This window comes from Hylobates moloch, unplaced genomic scaffold (assembly GCF_009828535.3).
Source record: "Hylobates moloch isolate HMO894 unplaced genomic scaffold, HMol_V3 SCAFFOLD_4, whole genome shotgun sequence".
In the NCBI taxonomy this organism is placed as follows: Eukaryota; Metazoa; Chordata; class Mammalia; order Primates; family Hylobatidae; genus Hylobates; species Hylobates moloch.
The window spans coordinates 47,494,398-47,511,645 of record NW_026652279.1 but is presented as its reverse complement, the minus strand read 5'-3'; the positions used below and the strand labels follow the sequence as shown (position 1 = coordinate 47,511,645).

The window sequence follows — 17,248 nt, the reverse complement described above, 5'->3', positions numbered from 1 at the left end:
ATCATCCCCCAAGTAAACACTTCTCGTTCACCTGTTCATTAGATTTCAAGTGCAGTCCCTGGCCTGTAAGTCCCTGCAATGATAAGTTTCTCTTATCATTGCACATTCTTCATCAGGAGGATGCCAGAGGAGCTCAGCCAACAGTTCCTCATCAGTAGCAGATTCTTCAGAATCTTGGGCACTACACAGATGCCCTTGAGCTCTTTGAATAAAGGCTGATTTTTAGAAAACACATTAAGACAGAACTTAAAAACAATAGATTGACTAATTATAATCCAAAGACGAGTGTACCTCTAACCACAATTTTCATTTATTTTTAAATGTTTCCTTCATGGCCTTTCTTGTGGCTCACCCTATGCAGTTTGTGTATTTGTTGAAAACTTTATGTGTTTTTAACATGGTTTTTGCCAAACTTGGTTTTTCCGAGACCGTCTTTTCTCAGAGGCTCAGTTTTACCGTCCTATCTGCAGTCGGCTACTTTCGGTGGCAGAAGAGGCCACATCTGCTTCCTGTAGGCCCTCTGGGCAGAAGCATGCGGTGGTGTCTCCTCCTGATCTGGGCCCAGGGGCTGAGGCAGGCTCCCCTCACCTCAGGTAAGGCCTGAAACCCAGCAGAGCAGCAGGGAGGAAAAACAAGGCTAAGCCTGGTGTGGAGACTTGAGTGCTTGTGTAGGGAAGACTCCAAGAGCATGCCACAGCTGCTTGAGAGAAAGAAATTGCAACTTTTAGAGTCCTGTGTACTCTTATGTAAGAAAGGACAATCTCTGAGAATGAGGTGTGGTTCTGTTTTTGGTGGCAGATGAAGGACTTTGCAGACTCTCGGGGTTGGAGGAGCCTGACGGGCCAGCACAAGAAGGAGCAGGAGAAGAAGAAGGGCTGGGCAGGAGGCATTGCCAGTTTGCTTTTAGAAGCTCATTCCTGCTCCAGCTTCTTTTCTGTTGCCTTTCAGGAACTTTCCGGGAAAACATCATAAGTTCTCTGTGAATTGAAAATGTCTTTTTCACAGATTCCAGAGATTCTACCACTAGAGACTGATTTTTTTGTTAAATTTATTTCTTCTATATTAAAAATCAGAGACAAATATTTCTGAGGGAGGGGAACACAAATATTTAAAAACTAGGGTATAAATTAGTTTTTATGTTGCTTTCTGAACTATCTGAGCATGGAGATGTGCCCAGGGTTGCTGGGGAGAGGTTAAGTGCTGAGAGGGTGGTTATGCCTGGGAGAAGCAGGGTTTCCTGCTAAGCTTCCTTTGCTATTGGATTTCTTGACTTTCCTGAAGGTTTTTTCAGGCACTGCAAATGACAATCAACCAAACAGCAAGGTTTTATTTCAAAGGATAATGCATCCAGCACAGAACTAGGCCGCAGGAAGAAACATAAAAACAAAACAAAATAAAAACAGAAGAGGTGGTGTCAGCTGACAAGGGCTTGTATTCTAAGTGGGTTGACAAAATAGGCCTATGAAAATAACAAGCTGGCCATGAAGCTACACAGCAGAATATGCTGAGGGGGCAACGTGCTAAGTTGTGTAGTCATAAGCCAGGCATTTAGTAAGGTGCTAATTATACAATACAGGCAGTGAATGTGAAAGGAGAAGGGAGATTGAGATGGGCTAGGGTCTTCTAGGAGGCGGGGAGGGAGTGCAGCCTTGACAAGCCTCCCTGTGGGTGAGGCATAAAGAGGGGCAGAAGTCAGCTCTGGAAGCATAGGGCAGTGGGTGGGGAGGAGATGGGCTGGGCTGGGCTGGAGTAGAGATGTGTGGAGAAGGGTGAGAAGACTGGAAAGACAACCTGAGTGGGGGACTGGGAGCCTTGAATAACAGGCATGGAGAGGAGCGTCTCTTGAAATGGAAGAAACAGGAAATAATTACAACCTCTATGGAGGAGCAACAGGACGGACTGGAGAAACTATCATTCCAAAACGCAGTTGGGGCCTCAAAGCCCCTTAGAATTTTTCTAGGAAGGTTGAAGGCCAGCTCCTGACCCAGGACTCACATGTGCTTTGTCCTCTTCCCTAGGAATGATGACAGGCACAATAGAAACAACGGGGAACATTTCTGCAGAGAAAGGTGGCTCTATCATCTTACAATGTCACCTCTCCTCCACCACGGCACAAGTGACCCAGGTCAACTGGGAGCAGCAGGACCAGCTTCTGGCCATTTGTAATGCTGACTTGGGGTGGCACATCTCCCCATCCTTCAAGGATCGAGTGGCCCCAGGCCCTGGCCTGGGCCTCACCCTCCAGTCGCTGACCATGAACGATACAGGGGAGTACTTCTGCATCTATCACACCTACCCTGATGGGATTTACACAGGGAGAATCTTCCTGGAGGTCCTAGAAAGCTCAGGTATTCCTGCTGGAGCAAGTTGGTGGATAAAACTCTCCCTCTAGCATAGAAAATGCAATCCCGAAACACTGCACAGCAGGGCTTCTCAATTCGGGATCACATTTGAATCACCTGAGGAGATTTTAAATCATACTGATGCCGAGGCCTCACCCAGACCAATTCAATCAGAATCCCTAATAGCAGAGCTAAACAGGGTAGGGGCTAAAAGCATTTCCAGGTGATTCCAATGGGCAGCCAATACTGAGAACCACTGTTCTTATGTAAGAAGCACATCTTACCTATATTTCCTAGGAAGACCAGTTGATGAGGTCATATGCAAAAGTTCCCATTTATTGGTTTAGTATAATTGTGCAAATTAGAATTAACCCCTAAGTGTATAAAGATTAGAGCTGGTTAAAAACAAAGCACAGCTGGTGCTAAGTTTAATTGTACGATAATTTACATTTGTGTGATACTTCCAAGTTTCCAAAATGCCCTCATATTCATTATCCACCTGCACATTTAAACCAATTCCCAGAGGTTAGAAAAGGATTCTTATCTTATCTGAGAGACAGTATAGTACCATGGTTAAAAGCTCAGACTCTGACACCAGACAGTCTGGGTGCAAATCCTGGCTCTGCTGTTGCCGTCAGACAGGCTTTCTTAGCTTCTCTGTGTATCAGTTTTCTCGTCTGTGAAAGGAAGATGAATATAAGACCTTATGCGATGCTAATGTAGGATTAAATTCCCTACTACAAGAAAATGTCCTTAGAACAATGCCTGGAACGTGGTAAGTGCTGTATAAGTGTTAACTATTAGTATGATCCTATTTGTTTGATGCAGGCGGCAGCTGGGGCTTAGGAGTTGCTCAGAGTGGTAGAGCTGATTTTAACACAGATGTTTTTGTTCTACTAAACTGCATCCTCAGAACTCCTATTTACTGCTATCAGTTATGTTGGAGATTAAGTTATATGGTCACAAAATATGTGTACACTGAGAAGATAAAAGGTTACCTTAAAGCTTCCTTTCAAATGTTACTTCTTTTTTTTTTTGAGATGGAATTTTGCTCTTGTTGCCCAGGCTGGAGTGCAATGGCGCAATCTCAGCTCACTGCAACCTCCGCCTCCTGAGTTCAAGCGATTCTCTCCTGCCTCAGCTTCCCGAGTAGCTGGGTTTACAGGCATGTGCCATCATGCCCAGCTAATTTTGTATTTTTAGTAGAGACAGGGTTTCTTCACGTTGGTCAGGCTGGTCTCAAACTCCCCACCTCCAGTGATCTGCCCGCCTCGGCCTCCCAAACTGTTACTTCTTAACTGATTTCACATAGGCCAAACAAAGACCGGTTAAGAGCCGAGGCTCTGGAATTGCACTGTCTGGGTTGACTATTGCAGTTGACCCCACGAAATCTGGGTAAATTATGTACTTTTTTTCTCAGTTTTCTTGTCGATAAAATGTCGCAAATAATTTCATGAGTTGATACAAGTAAGGTCTTACAACAGTGCTAGACAGGTAATAAGCTTAACTTAATAAGGGCTAGTTTTTATGCTATTTATTGGTTCATGGTTAGAGGAGGCCTGGGACAATAAGCAGGGGAGGGGACCTAGATTTTGGCAAAGTAACCAAGTGATGGCCTTGACCATTCTGGCCTCTTTACCCCAGTGTCATATGCCAGAGGGACCCATCACCAGATGGCAGGACCAGGAACAGGGAGGGAGTTCATCAGGCAGAAGGCCCCTGTGGAGTGGTGGTCCCAGCAACTGAAGACCACATGGGAGCTATGTCTGGTTGCTAATCTCCAGGCCAGGCCATTCATGGATCGGTGGTCCTGACATGCACGCTTCTCCCCAAGGCCACAGTGGCACAGCTGTTTCCCAGCCTGAACCTGGGGAAATGAAGGTGCAAATTTCTTCTCTGTGGCTCATGGACCCCTGGGGAGAGAGATCAGAAGATGTTCTATTGGACCCCTGTGCAGCCTCCCCACAAAGCCTGTATGTTTTCACCCTTTTGCCATTGCAGACTCCAGGGAATACCACTGGTCACTTGGCTCTTCCCTCTTGTTTCCCAAGTGGTCAGTTGCTTACGTGGAATGCTAACTCTCCTTAATTACTTGCATTAGTGCCAACCCTGGCTTCTTTTTGAACCTAATCTCAAACCTTAGTCCAAGTCCCTATCCTAATACTATCTGTAATATTTAAGCTATTCCTAACCTTAATGCTAAAATTGTACCTAACCCCAAAGTTAACCTGGTTAATAGGCGGAAGTTTTAAGTAACCCTTATACAGAGTCCGCCCCTTCCCCACTCTGCAGGTAGTGATGTCATGCTTACTCAGGGCTGCTTCTGTTTCAAAGACCTTGATGTCTTTGTTCTATGACCGTAACTGTGAATGGAGACATTGGTGCTTTTATTTCAAACCAAAAATTCCAGTGAAATTGATATATCTAATATCCCAAGTTCCACTCTGGTCCCAATTGTATCTCGAACTTATCCTTAAACCTAACCAAACTCATTATCACAATCTTCCCTAAACCTCAACATGCTTTTAACTCCATCTATCTTCATCTGTCCCCAAGGTGTAAGAGAACCCAGGCCTGACCCTGGCTCCAATCTGGCTCGGTCCCCAAACTGATCATATATCCTTTCCTGGTTTTATGGATAGCCCTCTGCAGCCCCTCTTACCTGCTGCAGTGTGTTCTCTATGACCCCTTTGCTTTTCATCTGCCCTCTTTCCTCCAGAGCTAACTGTATGGCTATGGCTAACCAGGGGCCGTCCTGGCCCACTGTGACTGAGTCCCTCAAGGCAGGAGGAACATGTTCTGGGGAATTGGAATTCTGCAGGCACCACCCTTGTCTTACTATGGATTGGATTCCTAAGCTACCTTTTAGCAACCCAGACCCTTAGTTAGAGGGATGAGATGCAAGGCTTTCTGCTGCACCCTTCTCCGTTGAAGACTCCCCTGGATACCTGAGTGCTGCCCGAGCTCCTGGGGCAGCCTGGAAACCCACCTGCAGCACAGCATGCGTGGGGGTGAAGGTGCTCTTTTTCTCACGTTCTTCTTGGGTCAGATCTTACTCATCTCTTCAAAACTCCCCTCCCGCATCTTCTTGCTTCCACTTACATGTTATCCCTTAATGAGATTCACTAGTTCATGATTTCACTTATGCCACAAATATTTACTGAGCATTCACTATGTGTCAGATGCTGAGAAAACGGCAAAGGATAAGAGTCCAGAGCCTCATGCCCTCCAGGGTTTCACAGCCTAGCTGGAAATAAGTGTTACAGGCTTAAGGTAAAAGGTTACACACTTTTTTTCATTTTTGTAATTTAATGTTAACTTTATTTTAATTTTGAATTAAATATTTTTATTGATATGATTTCATATTTGAAGTTCAATAAAATATTCACTTTCTGAGTTTTTTTCTGGAGCTACTATTTGTTTCATTTCGTAATTACCAAAAATGATTTTGCCAAATAGAAGAAAGGAATGTTAAAATGACCTGCTCTGGTGTCAAATATACAAGGTACACCACTGCTCAAAAGATCAGTCATTGATTTCATGATGGGCCAGGTGGAAACTCTGCTGTTCAAAGTGTTGGGCTTAAAGACTCCAGTCCCACGGTTACACAAAGGGCTTGGCCAATCCTCACCTCTCTGCCGTGAAGCTCAGGCTGCCCTGGGGAAATCAGCTTCACTTCTGGCTTCTGCCACTCATCTCTGTTTTGTCCTCCCTCTAGTGGCTGAGCACAGTGCCAGGTTCCAGATTCCATTGCTTGGAGCCATGGCCATGACGCTGGTGGTCATCTGCATAGCAGTCATCGTGGTGGTCGTGTTGGCTAGAAAGGTAATGGCTCTAGCTGCACATCTCAGTCATGGGCACCCCCACCTCTGCCACCCTGGTCCTTTCAGGTTCTCTTTCCACCCAGAGATAGACCCAGATGTGATCTTCCCCAGTGCTCTTTGTTCCTTTTTCCTGGCATTTGTTCTGCCTATTAGTGCAGTTATTTATGCTCTTCCCTTGTCCCTCTCATAGGGAGGGACCCCCTCGACAGCTGGACCTGTTTCCTACCCATCTTGCTGTCATCTGTAACTCCTGGTTTCTGCTTATCCCTTAAGCCACTACTCTGAGAGTTTATCTACTATGATTTTGATGCATCGTGGGCATCTATATATGCTAGAACTTTCTGCACATTAGCTCTTTTGATTATTACAACTCTCTGGTAGTGCTAGGCTACCCAGCATGTCTGTAGAATGAGAAATAAACACTCCAAAAATGTAGGGTTAGGCCAGGAGCTGTGGCTCACACCTCAGGAGCCACAGATACAGCTGGTGCTATTGGGAAAGTCAGTGATCTGTAATATTTTCATTTACGTGTTGGCTATCACAATAGACATAATTCCACCCACTCAGGAGACTGTGGCGGGAGGATCACTTCACTCTAGGAGTTCAAGGCTGCAGTGAGCTACGACTGCACTCCAGTGTGGGCAACAGAGCAAGACTCTATCTCTTAAAAAAAAAAAAAAAAAAAATTAGTGGTAAAGTGGGCATGGCAAGATCAGCAGGTTGTAAATCCTCTGTTTAGCTTAAGAGTTTTTGTGGCTGAAAGAGTAATGAATGGGAAATTGAAAGATCTAGTTTCTAGTTTTGGCAATGAGTGTATGCTTTTAGGAAAGTTACTTAATCTTTCAAGGTTTTCATTTCCTTATATATAAAATGGGGATTTGTCTTAGTCTATTTTCTGCTGCTGTAACAGAATACAATTATTGGGAAATTTATAAAGAAAAGAAGTTTATTTGGCTCATGGTTCTGGAGGCTGGGAAGTCCAGGAGCATGGTGCATTTGGCAAGGTTCATGGCAAGGTCCGTGGCAGAAGGCATCATGTGATGAGTGTGTGCATGTGAGAGAGAGAGAGAGAAATGAGGCCAAACTCATCCTTTTAATTAGAAACTTACTCCCATGATACCTAACCCACTCCTGAGATAATGGCGTTAATCCCTTCATGAGGGCAGATCTTCATGGCCTAATCACCTCTTAAAAGCATTACCACTTAATACTATTACAATGGTAATTAAGTTTCCAACACATGGCCTTTTGGGGGACACATTAAAACCATAGCCGTATTATAATTCGGCTTGCTTTATATCATAGAGTTGTGATGAACAAGTGGCATATTTCGTGTAAAATCTTTATAAATAATGAAGAATTATATCAGTGAAATTTATGTCATCAGCTACTGGCATTGATTGGGAGGAGTGAAAGAATTTCCACTCCTTGTTTTGTCTGATCTCTTGGGCCCTTTAAGTCAGCTCAGCCCAGGTCGCCTTAATTCAAGTCACCACATAAATATTTTGGGAAATGCAAGTTTGTAATTTCTACCTTTACCCTAGACCCTCCGCCTGAGATCCTAACCCACTTTTCCTTCAACTCTAATTCCATTCAATTAACAACTCAATTCTGCAGCCTGGTTGAACTCCAGTGGCTGAGATATGGCTGGTGCTATTGGGAAAGTCAATGATCTGTAATATTTTCATTTATGTGTTGGCTATCACAATAGACGTAATGAGGAAATGAACCCTCTATGGGAAGGTGAGGACAAGAGAAATATGATTGAATAGAGGGGGGAGGTGAAGAAGATGAAAGTTGATCTCTTAGCTGGGAAGGGAGCTGTGATGATGGTTGGTGAACAGGTTCTCTGCTGTTAGCAGTGTCCTGATGGTCTGGAATAAAAGAATCAAAGGCTCTTTAGAAGGAGCTGAACAACTTTTCCTGTTAAGGATTCAAGACTGGTTAATTTTCATTCTGGACACCTGGACTAACTTTGGTCATCTGGAGGGTAGAGAAAGAGGAAAAGGTGAAGAGACCTATTGAGTCCTGTTGCTCCCTTTCTACAGTGTTTGATTCCCCAGCCTTCTCTGACATTCCACTGCTTCCTGTGTAGTGCAGGTCCTCTCTGCATCTTTCCTGTACTTTGGCTATAGTTGCCAGTCTTCTGTCTCTCTCTCCTTGCTCAAAGCATTTTATACTTGCATTATTCAGGGTTCCAGCAGGGAACATGTAGTACTCAAACTGGGTTGTTTGAAGACAGTTTAATCATAGGATTTCCAGAAGTCTAGTAGGATGTAAGGACACCACAAGGAGGAGTAGCAAGGTGTTGTAACCATTCCTAGTTCTTCAAAGGGGAGGGGAGGGGCTAATTATTGGAGCCTGGAAGGAGAGAGTTATGTGGAGGGGTCTCCTTCAGAATTGTTGTAGTCTTTGCTGGAGGGTCACAACCAGTCCAAGGCCACCCTGCAGAAAGAACAAAGGGAACTACATACCCTCATCTCGTTCCTCTCTCCATTCCCCTACTGTTGCTTTGCATTGGCTGACCTCAAACTTAGGTTGGAGGATAAGGGGACTCATTGATGTAGTACATTTAGTACAGTCTTCATAGGGCACAGAATAGGGTGGAGAAGGTTAGAGAGTAGAGCCAAGAGGCAAATGGCTGGTATCCATACAAGTAGTGCTCATAGATATGAACACTGGACAAAGGATTTTGACTTTCCATGGGGTTGGCTGGCTTCAGCCTTCTCTCTTGTAGTCTTGACCTCTTTTGATTATGTATGTAAGCAATACCCTTCTTGGCTGCCCAGCTGTATTTCTCCTGGGCACACCGTGCTCTATTAACCATTTTAATATCCCCACAGATCAGGTTTTCTTGGCTCCCATTGAAGTAATTACATCCATTTTGTTTCTTAAGTGCTGCTGTCTGTTCTGTACTATTTTGGGATCTCCTCATCCTCATTGCTACTAGGGATCCAGTTCTGTAAAAGCATCTCCTACTTTAGCCCTAGCCTGTAGAGGAGAGATACCACCAAACTTCTCATTGATGCTGGAGCTCCCCTAGCACATTCTTTTCCAGCTTAGTAAAAGGGATATTCTTTTCTTTTTTCCTTTTATCCACTTTATTGTTGCTATTATCTTAAGGGATGTTCTCTGGATCTTCCCTAGAAGAGCCAATATAATCAGCTATTGGATTTTGGAAATTATTCAGTACAGGGATTGGCAAAATTTCTCTGTAAAGGGACAGATAGTATATCTTTTTGGGTTTGTAGGTCATGTGGTCTCTGTTGCAACAATTCAACTCTGCCATTGTAGTGTGAAAGTGCTATAGATTATATATAAATGAATGACTGTGACTGTTCCAACAAACCTTTATTTATAAACATTAAAACGTTAATTTCATATAATTTTTATGTGTAATAAAATATTAGTTTTTCATTCTATAAATTTACATTTTTAAATTTTTTATATATTTTTTATTTCAATAGGTTTTTGGGGAATAAGTCCTTTAGTGGTGATTTCTGAGATTTTGGGGCACCCATCACCTGAACAGTGTACGCTGTACCCAGTGTGTAGTCCTTTATCCCTCACCCCTCTCCCACCCTTTCCCCTGAGTCCCCAAAGTCCATTAGTCGCTTGTATCATTCTTAGGCCTTTGCATCCACATAGCTTAGCTCCCACTTCTGAGTGAGAACATACAATGTTTGGTTTTTCATTCCTGAATTTCTTCACTTATAGTAGTGGTTTCCAATTCCATCCAGGCTGCTGCAAATGCCATTATTTTGTTCCTTTTTATGGCTGAGTAGTATTCCATGGTGTGTGTATATATATATATATTCATATATATATATTCACACACACACACACACACACACACACACACACTACAATTTCTTTATCCACTCATTGATTGACTGGCATTTGGGCTGGTTCCACATTTTTGCAATTGCAAATTGTGCTGCTTTTTATATAATGACTTCTTTTCCTCCGGGTAGACACCCAGTAGTGGGATTACTGGATTAAATGGTAGTTCTACTTTTAGTTCTTTAAGGAATCTCCACACTGTTTTCCATAGTCATACTAGTTTACATTTCCACCAGCAGTGTAAAAGTGTTTCCCTTTCACCACATCCATGCCAACATCTGTTGTTTTTTTATTTTTTGATTAAGGCCATTCTTACAAGCGTAAGGTGGTATTGCGTTTTGATTTGCGTTTCTCTGATAATTAGTGATGTGGAGCATTTTTTCATATGTTTGTTGGCCATTCGTATATTCTTTTCTGAGAATTGTCTGTTTATGTCCTTAGCCCACTTTTTGATGAGATTTTTTTTTTTCAGCTGATTTGTTTGAGTTCCTTGTAGATTCTGGATATTAGTCCTTTGTTGGATATATAGTTTACAAATATTTTCTCCCATTCTGTGGGCTGTCTTTTTACTCTGCTGATTATTTCTTTTGCTGTGCAGAAGATATTACTTTTTAAAACTATTTTTGTTTTTAAAAAACACAACATATAAAAGCCATCTTTAGTTCAAGTGCTGTAAAAAACCAGCAGTGGGCCATATTTGACCCACAAAACTCTAAATCAAAAAATTTCTGATTTAGTAGGTTTATTCCAGCATTCTTGCTTCTCTGAGCATTTTGTTTCCCTTTTCCATAGTTTGCCAAAGCAGTGTTGTCATCTCTATTGACAGCAGTATATCAGAATCATCTCCTGGGGCCCTTGTGAGGGTGTTAAATATTGAGTGTTCCAATATTGACACATTATCCCTCATCCAGTCTCATGTTCTACCCCCCACCACAATCCATCACCTTCAGAATTCATGCCTAGGCATCTTCTCCCAGTCCCTGCCACTAGATGTTAGCCAGGTCCTTTAGTATAGAACCTTTCTCTTCTCTTGGCAGACCCAGCACTTCCTCCATTAGCATGGGCTGAGATTTTATCCTAATTACGGGCCTGATGGACAGTAGGGGAGGCAGAGGAAGGGCCCAGCAGGGATTCTCTTCCATCAAGGGGAAGTGGGCCACTTCTGCAGCTCCAGATTGTATAAGAGAAGCAGGTGGTTCCTGGCTCTCAAATGCATCTTTCCAGAGATTCTCATTCCAAGTTTCAGGAGACTCCTCCTCTACCATCAAGATGCTAGCTTTAGCATAGAAAATTTACCTAGGCTTAGAATCCGCCTTCTTTAAAGTCCTGTCCCTCTTACAATTAGCTTATATACCTGGTCTTCAGCTGTGGATAGATGAGTGTCTCTTAACTGCTGCCAAGGAGGAGCTTTAACTCTCACACTCTGAGTTGCTGATAGATCTGAGGCTGTCATTTTCTCACTTCAGTCCATCGGTGCAATTTAGCAAAAGTCAATTTTGAGTCCTAATAGTAACTATTTACCCTATACTATTGACCCAATTCCAGAGTTCTAACACTATTTATCCTACACATCTCAAATGTTAGAGTCAGTGCACCAGCTCATAGTTCCCATCCATCTGTGTCCCATCTCATTTCACCACCAGTCATGGGGTTTGTGTTGCCATCTAGCAGGTGAGTGATCCCATTCTGCAATCCTGTTCTTACAGGCTGTCTTCTAGGACTATTCCCAGCAGCAACTGTTTTAGATCAGGTCCCCGGAAATAGAGCCTGACACGCAAATTTTGGTGAGAATGACTTATTGGGACAGCTCTCAGATGAAAAGTATGAAGGAAGCAGTATAGGGAGGGCTAAGGGAAGAAAGCTCAGCATGGATATGGTCTCAGCTGGAGACTTGGCTGAAGCAAGAATTGTACAGAGCTGGTTGAACCTTTAGGCAGGGAGCTGGCATTTTGGAAATCCACCTAGGTCAGTCATTACTTTTGGCTGCTCACCAGGGAGGGCCCAAGAGCAATTCTCCAGAGAAGGGGCTGCTGTGAGCTCACAGCGTACACTCCCAGCATCTGGAAAATGGGAGTGCTGGTCAGGTAGAGAGATCTGAGCAGGAACTGTACATTAGTTATGGGTATCCGGAGGGACAGAACCAATAAGAGATATAAATGGATGGATGGATGGATGGATAGATGGATGGATGGATAGATACACAGATAGATAGATAGATGAGGAGGGATTTGTTAGGGGAATTTGTTCATGTGATTGTAAAGGCTGAGAAGTCTCACCACAGGCTGTCTGCAAGCTGGAGACCTTGGGATGCTGGTAGCATGGCTCAGTTCAAGTCCAACAGCCTCAGAACCACCGAGGCTGTTGGTGTAATTCACAGTCCAAGGCTAAGGGCCTGAAAACCCAGGGTCAGGAGCACTGGTTTAAGTCCTGGAGTCCGAAAGCCAGGGAGCCTGGTGTCCTGATGTCCAAGGACAGGAGGAGAAGAGTGTGTCCCAACTCCAAAGAGAGAAAGTACAATTTTGCCTCTCTTCTGTTTTGGGAAAGGCAGGCCTCCAGGTGACTGGATAGTGCCTGGCTACATTTAGAGTGTATCTTACCCACTCACTTCACTCAAACTGACATGCCAATCTCCTTTGGAAACACCTTCACAGACCCACCGAAATGGGCTTTACTAGCTCACTCAGGTCCCTTAATCCAGTTAAGCTGATACCTAAAATTAGCTATGACAGGCACAACAGCATTCACTACAGACCTTGAGAGCCCATAGACTGTGTTATTTAGGAGCATGTTCTTTGGAATCAGGCAGTCCTAGGTTTGGGTCCCAACTCAACCACTTGAGTAGCTGTACCACCTAACTTTGATGAACCTCCGTTTTCTCATCTGTAAAATGCCGATAATTATGGCATTGCCTTCATAAGGTCACGAGAAAACTTCAGTCAAATAATAATTAATGTAAGGCACTTAGCATTTTTCCTAGCATGTAAGCTGGAAAGGTGAGTGGGACCATCACAAGGGATGTTTTGGGGATCATCACAGTTTCTTGTGAGGAATGTAGTGAAATTATGGATTTTCTTCTTGGGCAAAATTTTCTGTACAATTTACAAATCCCCTGAAATCCAGCTGTGCAACTCAGGTTAAGCACCCTCCTATATACAGTGGAGCCATTGAAGAGTTTTAGGCGGAAATATGGACTGACACAACTTTTGTTTTTGTAAATCACTGTGCTGGTGACCATGTGGAGTTGGACTAGAGTAAGAGGGAGTCCAGAAACAGTGAGGATGAAGCCCAGGTGTGAGAGAAGACATGCATATAGAGATGGAAAAGAGGGAGTAGATTTCAGAACTGCCCAGGATTAAAATTGGATGAAGTTTTACAGATAAATTGAATTGAACATTAGCCTCCAGATTTCTGATCAGCTGCTGCCATAAACCAGGACAGTGAATATAGGGGCAGGAGCGGTTTGTTGGGGTAGGCATATGATGGTTTCTTTTGAGACAAGTTGAGTCTGAGCTTGCCATGGGTCATCAGGTGATGATGCCCAGTGGACAGGTGGACACCTGCATCTGGAGCTCAGGGCAGAAGCCTGGGCTAGTTTAGATAGAGATTTGGGCATCTTCAGAGGACAGATGGTGGTTGTAGATACAAGAAAGTAGATGCTCATGAAGTCGCTCAGAGAGCATGTTTAGCGTGAGAGAAAGCAGAGAGCAGAACCCTGGGGAACCCCATGGTTTGGGGAGCTGATGTGCAAAGAGAAAAGGGGCAGGCCTGGCTGAAGACGAAGGTGGCGGTTCAAAGGAGGAGAAGAGAATCAGGAGAGAGTGATGCCAAAGGAGCCAGAGAAAGAGAACATTTCAGAAAGAAAGAGGTCAACAGAGTCAAGTGCAGTAAAGAGTAAAAGAAAATAGAGAATGGAAAGCTGCCTCACTAAGCTTAGCGAACAGGAAGTAACAAGGTGTGTGGCACGTGGTATATGTAGTAAGTGCAGTTTCCGTGGACTAGTTAGCTTTTAAATCTAGCTGTAATGCGGTTGAGAAATTAAGGGCTAAGGAACTGGTGTTGGTAAGAACACAAGTTTGCCGGTGTGCATGTGTGTAAGAAAGGAAGAGAGAGATCACAATAACTCTCAATATATGTCATATTGGGGAGTAACTTTTGAATAACATCCCCACATACTCACTTTGTAGTTTGTTTGTTTTTAGAAGAAATCCCTCAGAGTCCACTCTGTGGAAAGCGACCTCAGGAGAAAATCAGCTGGACAGGAGGAATGGAGCCCCAGTGTTCCCTCACCCCCGGGAAGCTGTGTCCAGGCAGAAGCTGCACCTGCTGGGCTCTGTGGAGAGCAGCGGGGAGAGGACTGTGTCGAGCTGCATGACTACTTCAATGTCCTGAGTTACAGAAGCCTGGGTAACTGCAGCCTCTTCACAGAGACTGGTTAGCAACCAGAGGCATCTTCTGGAAGATATACTTTTGTCTTTGCTATTATAGATGAATATATAAGCAACTGTACTCTCCATGAGTGCTGCGTGTGTGTGTGTGTGTGTGTGTGTGTGTGTTCAGTTGAGTGAATAAATGTCATCCTCTTCTCCATCTTCATTTCCTTGGCCTTTTCTTTCTATTCCGTTTTGCATTATGGGAGGCCTAGGGTGAGTAGCATGGATCTTGATCATAAATGCAAAATTAAAAAATATCTTGACCTGGTTTTAAATCTGGCAGTTTGAGCAGATCCTATGTCTCTGAGAGACACATTCCTCATAATGGCCAGCATTTTGGGCTACAAGGTTTTGTGGTTGATGACAAGGATGGCATGACTGCAGAGCCATCCTCATCTCATTTTTTCACTGTCATTTTCAGTAACATTCACTCATTCAAAGGCAGGTTAGAAATAAGTCCTGGTATCAGCCTCTATGGGGAGATTTGAGAGTGACTAAATCTTGGTATCTGCCCTCAAGAACTTACAGTTAAATGGGGAGACAGTGTTGTCATGAAAAGGTATTATAGTAAGGAGAGAAGGAGACATACACAGGCCTTCAGGAAGACATGACAGTTTGGGGTGAGGTAGTTGGCATAGGCTTATCTGTGATGAAGTGGCCTGGGAGCACCAAGGGGATGTTGAGGCTAGTCTGGGAGGAGCAGGAGTTTTGTCTAGGGAACTTGTAGGAACTTCTTGGAACTGAAAGTCCCACAAAGAAGGCCCGGGCACCAAGGGAGTCAGCAAACTTCAGATTTTATTCTCTGGGCAGGCATTTCAAGTTTCCTTTTGCTGTGATGTACTCATCCATTAGACGGCCTGATACAGGCCTCTAGGCTATTCCAGCCGTGAGTGCTGGGGAAGCCCCAGGAAACGCACATGCCCACACAGGGAGCCAAGTCTTAGCATTTGGGCCTTGACCTACCTTTTCTGCAGCAATACACTCTCGAGCCTTTGAAAAAAGAACGTTTCCCACTAAAAAGAAAATGTGGATTTTTAAAATAGGGACTCTTCCTAGGGGAAAAAGGGGGGCTGGGAGTGACAGAGCGTTTAAAAAATAAGCACCCTCAAACTAACTTCTTCGAACCCTTTTATTCATTCCCTGACATCTTTGTGCTGGGGTTGGGGTAACTGAACTGCTTATTTCTGTTTAATTGCATTCAGGCTGGATCTTAGAAGACTTTTATCCTTCCACCATCTCTCTCAGAGGAATGAGCAGGGAGGTTGGATTTACTGGTGACTGATTTTCTTTCATGGGCCAAGGAACTGAAAGAGAATGTGAAGCAAGGCTGTGTCTTGCCCATGGTTAAAAATAAAGCATTGCCCTGCTTCCTAAGACTTGGACTGGGGTTGACAATTGTTTTAGAAGACAATTCAACTATTTCTCCTAGGATTTTTATTATTATTATTTTTTCACTTTTCTACCAAATGGGTTACGTAGTTAGGAAGAATGAACTGAAATATGTCCAGAGCTCGAAGTCCTTTGGAAGAAAGATAGAGAAATGTAAAAATGTTGTTTGCTGTGGCAGTTTATAGCATTTTTCTTGCAAAATTAGTGCAAATCTGTTGGAAATAGAACACAATTCACAAATTGGAAGTGAACTAAAATGTAATGATGAAAAGGGAGTAGTGTTTTGATTTGGAGGAGGTGTATATTCGGCAGAGGTTGGACTGAGAGTTGGGTGTTATTTAACATAATTATGGTAATTGGGAAACACTTATAAACACTATTGGGATGGTGATAAAATACAAAAGGGCCTATAGATGTTAGAAATGGGTCAGGTTACTGAAATGGGATTCAATTTGAAAAAAATTTTTTAAATAGAACTCACTGAACTAGATTCTCCTCTGAGAACCAGAGAGGACCATCTCACAGCTGGATTCCTGGAGACATGCGTTATCCACCACATAGCCACTTTCCACATGTGGCCATCAACCACTTAAGGTGGGGTTAGTTTAAATCAAGATGTGCTGTTATAATTGGTATAAGTATAAAATCACACTAGATTTTGGAGATTTAATATGAATAATAAGAATACTATTTCAGTAGTTTTGGTATATTGTGTGTCAAAAATGATAATATTTTGGATGTATTGGGTGAAATAAAATATTAACATTAGTTTCATGTTTCTTTTTCTTTTTAACATGGCTACTGGAAAGTCTAAAATTGCATATGTGGCTCTCATATTTCTATGGGACTGTGCTGCTGTAGTAGCTAAACCCAAGCCAAGCTGATACCCAGGGAGGGTGTCTATCTATGTCTATTGGTCTCCATTTCTTTTTCTTTCAAAATAGTGTTTGAGGAAGATTTTCCCACTTATGATGTCTTTTGGGAAATATGTAGGGAAGCATCACAGAGAAGATTGAGGAAGGGGAACACTCAGTGCTGACAGGAAGCGATGCCAGGCTTTTCCGAGTCCCCTCGTGGATTCCCTAACAGGAGGAGTGAATAGACAAATCTATGAATGAGCATTCAAGGAGGAATACTGATTCCCTGACCACATTCTAAGCTGGGCATACAAGTCTGATCTGTAATCCTGAGAATTAATTATACTAAACAAATGTGAGAAACTTTGAGTCATGGAGCTTTGAGACAGATGGTCTTCATGAGTGAACAGGACCTCACTATGCAATTTTATTTCGTGCCTTTTCCCTTCTCACCCCTGTGAGCCCCAGAAATGAGTCGTCATACACTCAGGTTCATTCAGATTCCATCAGTGCTGAGCTGGACAGGCAGGGAGGCTGGGTGTGAGATCCACCAATGACAGCAT

General features: G+C 43.3%; 1 protein-coding gene across 1 annotated transcript; it reads left to right on the top strand.

The window, feature by feature from the left end:
- Nucleotides 1-471: 471 nt before the first annotated feature.
- On the top strand, nt 472-16,596 carry TIGIT (T cell immunoreceptor with Ig and ITIM domains). Its single transcript, XM_032149120.2, has 4 exons — nt 472-593; nt 2,019-2,348; nt 6,061-6,167; nt 14,209-16,596. The coding sequence occupies exons 1-4, from the start codon at nt 533-535 to the stop codon at nt 14,443-14,445; spliced, it is 735 nt and encodes a 244-aa protein (XP_032005011.1). The 5' UTR covers nt 472-532; the 3' UTR covers nt 14,446-16,596.
- Nucleotides 16,597-17,248: the final 652 nt, after the last annotated feature.